Here is a 10,193-nt window from a genome sequence, read left to right as displayed (position 1 = left end):
TTGATCGTTTGAACGTCGCGTGGTGGTCATTTTCGATTAAAGGCCGACGTCTCAGCGACGTCTTGGCAATGAGCAAACGCTCTCCCTGCTACGTCTTAACGATGTAAACTTGATACATCGGGCCGACGTCGGCCAGATGTATGTGTGCTATCTGGGTGGACAAAGAGAACACAAATCAGATGTAATAATGTTAAATTTAAACAACAGTCAGTGCGAATGGTTCATGAGGATACAGAGTCTGAGCAGTTGGACTGTGTGTGTGTGTGTGTGTGTGTGTTTGTAATGTTAAACAGAAGTAAATGTGCTCTGATATCTGAATCTGAACTCCGATCATCTCCACCTGTTTGAACAGATGGTAGATAATAACACACACACACACACACACACACACACACACACTTTACACAGAGACAAACAGAATGTAAACAGAGTGGGAGGAAGCAACACTTGATGTCTCTGATGAAACAAACGATGATCAGCTGTGTGAGTTAAAGAAGCCTGTGGACCTAACCTCTGAAGGAGAGAAGTCAACTACGACTCCCATGGTGCATTTCACCCACAAACAGCCAATCACAGAGCGTCACAGTCTGTCATGTGTTCGGTTAACAGCAGGTGGAAGTAAAATAAAATCAGTTGGAGCTCCTCCAGTGTTCCGGAGGTTTGTACCAGGAGCTGACTCGTCCAGAGGCCTCCTGGTTAAAATTCACAACAAACATCTGCTGCTGAGTCAAAGTTCAGATTTGTTTGACTCATCCACCTCCCTCCACCTCCCTCCACCTGCCCTCCACCTCCCTCCACCTGCCCTCCACCTCCACCTGCCCTCCACCTCCCTCCACCTGCCCTCCACCTGCCCTCCACCTCCCTCCACCTGCCCTCCACCTCCCTCCACCTGCCCTACAAGAACTTCCTTCATCTTTATATGATAGTAGTTGGTGGCAGCGTTACAAACTGACGCTGCTCGGTGTCATATTGCTGCTAAATGTGCCTCTGTGTGTCGCTGTCTGATCTCTGTAGACGAGGACCCACTCAGTATGTAGATATCAACACTCATGATAATGAAAACATTCAGCTGATTATACATTAAGGGAACTATGTGTCTCTTTAAGGAAATTTTGCCTGTTTAAGGGGATTTTGTGTATTTGTGTCTCTTTGAAATATATATATTTTTTTATCTCTTTTTTTTTTTCTTTTTTTTTTTTAATTTGTGTCTCTAAGGGCATTTTATCTCTTTAAGGGAATTTTGTGTCTCTTTGAGGTCATTTTGTGTCTTTTAAGGGAATTTTGTGTCTGAAATATAATATATATATATATATATATATATATATTATCTCGTTAAGGTATTTTGTTTCTCTTTAAAGGAATTTTGCCTGTTTAAGGGGATTGTGTGTATTTTGAGGTCATGTTGTGTCTCTTTGAAATATATATTTTTTTATCTCTTTATTTTATTTTGTGTCTCTAAGGGCATTTGATCTCTTTAAGGTCATTTTGTGTCTCTTTGAGGTCATTTTGTGTCTTTTTAAGGTAATTTTGTTGTCTTTAAGAGAACTTTGTGTGTCTTTGAAAGAATTATTTTATCTCTTTAAGGTATTTTGTGTCTCTTCAAAGGAATTGTGTCTCTTGGAAAGAATTAGTTGTCTCTTTAAGGTCATTTTGTCTCTTTAAGGGCACTTTGTGTCTCTTTGAAATATATATATTTTTTTATCTCTCTTTTTTTTAAATTTTGTGTCTCTTTGAGGTCATTATGTGTCTCTGAAATATATATATATATTTTTATCTCTTTCAGGTATTTTGTTTCTCTTTAAAGGAATTTTGCCTGTTTAAGGGGATTTTGTGTATTTTGAGTCATGTTGTGTCTCTTTGAAATATATATATATTTTTTATCTCTTTATTTTATTTTGTGTCTCTAAGGGCATTTGATCTCTTTAAGGTAATTTTGTGTCTTTTTAAGGGAATTTTGAGTGTCTTTGAAAGAATTTTTTTTAATCTCTTTAAGGTATTTTGTGTCTCTTCAAGGGAAATTTGTGTCCCTTGGAAAGCATTAGTTGTCTCTTTAAGGTCATTTTGTGTGTCTCTGAGGGCATTGTGTCCCTTTTAAGGGAATTTTGAATCTGTTTGAAGTCATTTTAAGCTAAAAACACAAAATAAAACATGTATAAAATTCCAATTCTTCCATTATATCCTCCTAAATCCTACACACTGGACCTTTAAGTAAAAACAAAACAAAGAGGGGCCGTCCCTCATGAATTATTTGTATGTACAGAGTATCTGAAGCTGTGAGATAAATGTCCCGCAGCAGAAATGTAAAGCAGTGGAAAATGGTAGTACTCTAGTTTACAGAATACAGCATATGGTACAGATGTAGTTGGTGCTGAGACGGTCGGTGACTCATCTGTTTGTATTCGGGCTGATGAAACTCAACACATTAACGAGGTCATAATGGACGTGAATAATGTCCAACATGAATAAAGCATCAGCTGAAAGTCACAGATTCCTGATGTGGCTCAAACTGTGTTTCTGCACCATTTATTATTCATGTAGTGTGTTTCTTTAGAGGCAGAGTGAAAGTAGGACAAGAGCTTCATTAAATCCAGCGGGGAGCAGGAGAGTGGAAAACAACAGCACAGAGCTGCAGCTGCTTTCTTTACTGCGACTACATGCTGCTCACAGAAACACACACACGTCTTTGGGCGGGATGACTTACAGATTTTCCGTAGGAGTCGTGCACCGGTGAGATGATTCCTCCGATCACGATGAAGCGACCTGTTTTGTGCAGATATTCTCGGGCTTTTTCTGTAAACACAGACAGAGAATGTGACGGTAACACTGAGCCCTCAATCCACAGTGCTGCAAAGTAACTGAGTACATTTACTCAAGTACTGCAATTCAGTACTAACTTGAGGTACTTAACGTGCTGTTCACCAGTTCAACTCCACAAAATTCATCTGACAACTTTTGTTACTTTTCAGATTAAAACTTCACGTAAAGCTAGAATCATATGCCTATATGACTCCGCCCACCAGTCCACCCTGTGGTTGTATGACTCCGCCCACCGGTCCACCCTGTGGTTGTATGACTCCGCCCACCAGTCCACCGTGGTTGTATGACTCCGCCCACCAGTCCGCCCTGTGGTTGTATGACTCCGCCCACCAGTCCAGTGTCTCTGACAGTCTCCATCCATGTCAGTGAAAACATGGATGCTTCACACACAGAAGATCTATACAGTCAGCACAGGTTCAAGATTAGAGTCACCAATTCAGTATCTGACCAAATGTCTCCCCTTCTGTTCCTGAGATATGACGTTAAAACATGATGATGTCACAGTCAAGCTGACCTTTGACCACCAAATTCTAATCAGTTCATCACTGAGTTGAGAGGATGTTTGTGCCACATTTGAAAAAATCTCTCAGAGTGTTCATGAGCTACTGTGTTCATAAAAATGAGACAAAGTCACAGTGACCTTGACCTTTGATGGATGAGCAGCAAATCTAATCAGTTTATTGAGTTCAGAGGACGTTTGTGCCACATTTGAAGAAATCTCTCAAGGTGTTCACAAGAATGAGACAAAGTCACAGTGACATCAGCCTTTGATCGATGACCATTAAATCTAATCAGTTCATCGTTGAGTTCAGGGGACGTTTGTGCCACATTTAAAGAAATTCCTTCGAGGTGTTCTTGAGGTATCGTGTTCACAAGAATGTGACAAACAATGTGTCAACATAATGCCTTCAGCCACAGCGATCGTCGGTGCAGAGAAATAAAAACGTGGCTGATTTATGAAACTGTAGAAGACTGTAGACTGTAGAGACAGTTTTGGGTGAATCTTACGGTGAGATGGCAGAAACAACAGGAAGCAGTTAGTCACATGATGTGTGTATGATCAGTCTCAGTGGCTGATCGCCAGCGACTGATCTTTTCAAAGTAATTTTTGATTTCAATTTAATTTGTCTTCAACAAGTATTTAACTCACCCTGCAAAGCTCCTGTACCTGTTGTTCAAGAACACTTCTGTACTTCTACTGCTGATTCTACATCCTCTGTCGTCGACGCAGAGACGAAGCAGCAGCTCAGTTCAGCAGCTTTTTTTTTTTTTTAAAGATTTTTTTGGGGGCTTTTTAGTCTTTAATATATAGGACAGACAAGCGTGAAGGGGGGAGAGAGAGGGAGTGACATGCAGCAAAGGGCCACAGGCTGGAGTCGAACCCAGGCCGCTGCGGCAACAGCCTTGTACATGGGGCGCCTGCTCTACCACTAAGCCACCGACGCCCCAGTTCAGCAGCTTTTTGACTCTTATTTTGAAAGTCTGCTCAAGACTTCGTCTTCTTTCTCATTCATGAACTTTTTTTTTTACAACGAGGAATAACTATTGAGCAGTCTGTTGCCGTGGTGACAGCGACAGTGACTGATGGAGCGCTTTTGTCGGACTCGTTGGCACAGTCTGGGTGCGTTACTGTGAGGAGACTGACGGAGTGTTGGTGTGAGCGCAGACGTGAACTCACTGTGAATCTGTTATTCCTCCTCAGACATCATTAAAACAAACCTGCTGCAGCTCGTCCGCTCTCATCACTGACACGGGTCTTATTTTCCTCATATTACCACTGAATGAAAGTAACTGAGTACTTTTACTCAAGTACTGTACCAAAGTACATTTCTGACATATTTGTATTTGAGTGTTTACATGTTCTGCTGCTGACACCACATCTCAGAGGGAAATGTTGTTCTAGAGTTGTTTTAAGGTGCTGACACACCAAACCGTCATCAAAGAACTAGCGGCGATGGAAGCCAACTGTTGCGTCGTCTACGTCGCCTCACGTCGCCCTGTGTCAGTTGCATTTGAACACACTACACGGACTACATCCGACGGCCAAGTAGCACGTACGTTCTGCGCCTGCGTGAGAGAGAGCGGAGTGAGAGAGTGGTACATCCTGTCAGCCGAGGGGTTTCCTATCTGTGCAGCCGAGCACCGCAGCACCTCCACGGACTATTACATCCAGACGGTCCCGGTGTTTCCTCCGCAGGCTCCACTTCACTCAGCTGCCCGATAAACCCGCTGCTTCTTCCCACTTTAACCTGAATAACAAACCAGGGCTCGGTGCTCCGGTTGGATCCAAACGGAGAGCCGGGGCTAGCTCAGAGACTAGCGGAGGCTAACTGGCTGTGCTTCCCTCCGGTCATGCTGCGGCTAACGCTCCGCTAGCCGCTCCCAGCTAGCTCCGGTTTGTTATTCAGGTTAAAGTGTGAAGAAGCAGCGGGTCTGTGGGGCAGCTGAGTGAAGTGGAGCCTGAGGAGGAAGCACCGGTTAGCCCCGGTTTCACTACAGGCAGATTCACTCGCTACAGGGGCGAGGAAATAAAACCTGAACAGCCAATCAGAGTGATCTCTCTCACCGACAAGCTCCGCTGCCGATTCAACATGCTCAATCGGCCGAAAAGCCGCAGATGCCGAAGTGCCAACGGTGCGGGACACACCGCAAAAACTAGGGCAACAGACGCTCACCGACGGCCCGACTTTGGTCGACGGCCGACCGTCGGCTTGGTGTGTCATGGTCTTTACAGAGGAGGTCGTCCTCTTTGTGTTTGGTCTCCTGCAGCAGTGACCATATTTGACTTTTTTATTGATCTGAACCGAAAGGACACGACGTTTTTTTGTTGAGCTGAGGACGACGGTGAGATTAAGAGGTCAGATTGTGTTGTTGATGTGTGGGTGACATCAACCTGTGGCGATGATTGGCCCTTTATGACCTCATTAAACTGATGTCGATGATCAGACAGTGAGGAGAAACGACTCGACTCTGACAGCTCTTCAGGAGAGTTGATATATTAAAGAAGTGAAAGAGTTCGACAAACATTTACAACAAGATGTGTTGTTGATAATAAGATCTGAATCAGCTTCAGTGTGATCTCAGTATTTGTGCTTTAAGTCTTCAATGAATTAAGATTTCAATAAAAGAAAAACATGTTTCAGATCATGTTGGATGTTTTGTGGTTAATAATTCTTCTTCACCTCCAGCTCCACAGGAAGGAGATGATGAAGAAGAAGAAAGGTATCATGTGACAGAGAGAGCGACGAGGAGCTGCTGGTGAAAATAGGTCAGGGTGGGAACATGGCTGCTGCGCTGCTGCATCATCAAACATCAAAGAGTCTGAGGAGGAACGTTGGCTGTGAACGCAGCACGCCGTCAAGTTTCAGAACAGGTTGGTCCATAATGACAGAAACACTGGCCTTCAAAATAAATGTCTGCTTGTTTCTCTCTGAGAGGTCGTCATGAGTCAGCACACACACACACACACACACACACACACACCGCTTGCCTGTCATTGATCTTTTCTTCTGATTGTCCTTCACCGTCACATGAAATCAGTTTTTGATATGACGTCATGATTCGTTTAATTTCTTCAACAGAGAGTTTTAATTAACGCAGACATGCTCTCTGACTGGTTGATGTGTATCTGACGTTCACTCTGAAACACTGTCCATCAGTGTGAAACAGTGTGAAACAGGCTTTGAGGTTCATTTCCTGTCATTTGGTTGGCGTGTCAGACATGTTACCCAATCAGCAGCGATGTGTAAATAAAGTAGATTCTAGCAGGTCTTTATTTTCTTTGTGTTTGTGTAACACTTGCCTCAGTGATGTAATCGTGTATTTGCCATGATGTCAATAAAGCCTCTTTGAACTGAACTGAATTAAACTCCTCTGTGTTGAGCTGCAGAGTGGCTGTGTAACACGACAGGATGTTGAACGCACCTCTGTTTCTCTTTAAATAAAGGTTTTATCAAAGCTGAACGCAGCCCTGATCTCAGCAGCTTCAGTCTTTAGCCTACATGTTTTAAATGTTCCTGTGTTGTACGCTGATGCGTCATCTATTGTTTATCATCCATCAGCAGCACTTCACAGAAACACAGCCGCAGACTAGTGTTCTGGAGGTGTAACTGCAGAGTGACACAGACACACCACCGCACAAGTATAAATGCTCACATTTAAATCATCTGTTGGTCTGCTCACTCATTCTGTGTGAAATATTATCTTTACTTCATTCCTCAGTCTGATGAAATAACTTCCTGCTTGGCAACAAACAGAAACTGTTGCTGGACTAAAGAGTTAAGAGGCAGATTAGTCTGTGTATATCAGTGTGTGGGGTGATGTTGTGGAACAGAGTAAAGATATCAGACAGTTTACAGACAGGATGTTCAACAGGTACAGAAATGATCAGAGGGGACGCAGAGCTCACTCAGAGTCACACTGTTGTCGCTACTCTCAGTTTGTGTTTTGGTATTTGTTGGTTACACAGGGTCAAATTGGTTCTCAGGTACAGACCCTTTAATGGCTGACGTCACGATGACATCATTTTATGACCTGGAGGTGCAGCTGCCTCTCCCCCACAGGGCTGTAGGCTCCATAGGAGTGTTAAAATGTGTTTGTCTTGTTGTGTTATTGGGAGCCAGAATAGAAGGAGTCATGGCTCAAAACCAGCCGCCACTGCCCGTCAACAAAAACAAAGACAACTATGGTTAAATGTGATAAGACCAAAGGACTGGACGGAGGCCATCATCAAAAATGCTCACATGTGCAGCGCACACTTCATATCAGGTTAGGGAAAAAGTATTTCCTGTTGTAGGGATGAATAAGGTTATGTGTATTAAGGGTTATCATGTCCACCTCATCAGAAACTGGGGAGGGATTAAGAGGAATATTGGATTTCTCTGGAACGCTAACTTTTTAGCACATTAGCTAACGTTAGCTTCCATAGCAAAACAAACAAGTGTGGTCCTCCTTTGTAAGATTGGCTTCCTGTGACATCATCCATCCACTGAGTGAGAGCATACGGGTCGGCCAGTCTGGTCCCGTTGGTCAGTGTTTACTTATTCAAGTAACACTGGCGGTCCCGGAGAGTGAGTGACCTGACATGGTGCGTTGGTAAATTCAGTCTGACGCTCTACACTAAAATGAGAGCCCTGTTGGTGGAAGAAACGGAGCGTTATATTTCTACATGAATGAACCAACGGTTAAGTTAATCACACATTCACTCCGCTCGGCGCTCTGCTGCTCCGTCTCCACAGACAGAGTGTCCAGAGTGCGCTCTGCCACTCTGAGAGTGCGCTGCTCTGGATAACCCAACGCTACATTCAGACAGCGCTCCCAATTTATCAACGCTCCAGTTTGTGTCAGAGTGCGCTCCCACACTCACAATGAGTGTTTCTGAACGCACCACTCACATCATCTTCCTCCATCGTCTAAAACAAGACAACACAACTTGTTAGCTAGCGCTAGCTAATGTCTGTGGAGAACTGTTTTGCCTCCAGCTAAGCCCCGCCCACCAACAAACGTCACACCGTGTACTGACAGTAAAGGTGTATGCAGGTGCAGGGGTGTGACAGTGATGGTGAGCAGAGTGTGTTCATGTCTTGTCGAGTTTCTTTTCTACAATATTTTCTTTTTTTTTGAGATCAAGAAATCAAATCAAATTTCCAGAACAGAAATGTGAACAAATGTATTTTGGATGTTTCCCTTCCTGACAGATGACGTGTTACGGAGGCTAATTAGTCCAAAAGCTCAGAATGAACCCGCGCATGAAGAACACCTGCAGTGTCTGCACTTACCTGAGATAATCACACATGTATCACCTCATGCTGAGCGTCACACAGCTGCTGTAGGTGTCTGAGCTCAGTCTTGATGTAATTCCAGTGGTCAGCCCTCCTCTGCTCGGAGCATCGTGCTCCTGCTGAGTCTCGGAGGATCCGTCACAGACGCGCTGCTGCTTTTCTGCGCTGCGCCACAGCCGCGCGAGGCCTGCGGAGCTCCAACACGGAACATTCCCGTCTGTTACCGCCTTAAACAGGCTTCACACCGCCGTGAGCCGGGTCACACGGTGTCCTGGATGTGTCATCATCCTGCTCTTTGTTTGTGTCACCTCTTTGAGGAGCCGTCGCCCATTTCAGCACCACCCAGCTGGACAGCGACCAGACCGCACGCGCCAAACCTCGGTCGGGTTTTACGGGTTTTAGCGCAGATTGAGAGGTGTGACGTAGTTTGGTGGGTTTCAGGTGATCTTTATCTCCTATAAACACACAGCCCCCCCCGCCCCCCTCACACACACACACGCACACACACACACACACACACACACACACACACAGATGCTCACCGAACATATGGATGTGTCCCTTGGTGATGGGGTTGAAGCTGCCGCAGGACAGCAGGATGACGTGGGTTTTGGTGTTTTCTGTCATGTTCCTGTCGGTCTCCGTCCTCCTCTTCTGTGGTCCTGTGTCCCGGTCCGGTACGGTCCCGGTCCTGAAGTAGGTGCGTGTGTGTGTGTGCTCCCGGGTCGTCGTTTGTTTGTAGCGGTCGGCCGCTGCAGAGAGAGACTGAGAGGCGAGGCTGGTGTGTCTGCGGCAGGAAGCAGCGTCACTGTGTTAAAGAGACACACACACACACACACACACTGCACTGGTCACTGGTCTGACTGAATCATCACATATCAGACTGTGTCAGGTCCGTGTGGAGCTTTAAACTATCATAACTTTATATTTTGGCACACACATCAAATCATCAAATCAAATTTATTTATAAAACACATTTAAAAACAAGCTTGGTTGACCAATGTGCTGTACAATAAAGGTAAAATCACAGAATAACAAAGTGCAGAGATCAAAACTACGTAGCAATGTAATGTATAGTCCCATGTACACAAGTCCAAAAGTGGAGGAACAAATTGGAGAGTGGAAATAAAAAAGACTAAAAATAGGGGATAGGAGTTTAAGAGTGCTCAAAAGCTTTAGAATAAAAGTGGGTCTTAAGTCTAGCCTTAAAAGTGTCCACAGATGGGGAAGCCTTAATGGAGAGTGGTAGACTGTTCCAATGTTTGGGTGAAGCCACAGCGAACGCACAATCCCCTTTACCCTTTAGCCTCAATCGAGGCACAGCCAGAAGCTGCTGGTTTGAAGATCTGAGTGCTCTGGAATTTAAAAGGGGACATAAGCTCAGAAATATGTGCAGGAGATGCAGGGAACCAAACTAAAAGTGAAGACACTGTACAAGAGAAGGTAGAAACCTAAAATGTCTCATGATGATTCCTCCAATATTAAATAACAACAATCATAAAAAGAAAAAGATGAAAACAAACAAACAAATTGAACGAGCATCATCATCATCATCATCATCATCATCCTCACTGTGACCTCGTCACATGTCCACGT

At 44.4% G+C, this 10,193-nt stretch overlaps 1 protein-coding gene across 1 annotated transcript in view; it reads right to left on the bottom strand.

Annotated features, from left to right (window-relative positions):
- nmnat2 (nicotinamide nucleotide adenylyltransferase 2) overlaps window positions 1-9,399 on the bottom strand; it is a 20,852-nt gene extending 11,453 nt beyond the window's left edge. The window contains exons 1-2 of the mRNA XM_050074464.1: window positions 9,140-9,399; window positions 2,702-2,790 (exon numbers count right to left, since the gene is read on the bottom strand). Of these exons, the coding sequence (XP_049930421.1) occupies window positions 2,702-2,790; window positions 9,140-9,224 (174 nt within the window). The 5' untranslated portion in view covers window positions 9,225-9,399. The remainder of the gene's footprint in view (window positions 1-2,701; window positions 2,791-9,139) is intronic.
- Between the last annotated feature and the right edge of the window lie 794 nt (window positions 9,400-10,193).

The sequence above is a fragment of the Epinephelus moara genome, chromosome 21, assembly GCF_006386435.1.
Source record: "Epinephelus moara isolate mb chromosome 21, YSFRI_EMoa_1.0, whole genome shotgun sequence".
Lineage (NCBI taxonomy): Eukaryota > Metazoa > Chordata > Actinopteri > Perciformes > Serranidae > Epinephelus > Epinephelus moara.
This window is presented reverse-complemented; position numbering and strand designations above follow the sequence as displayed.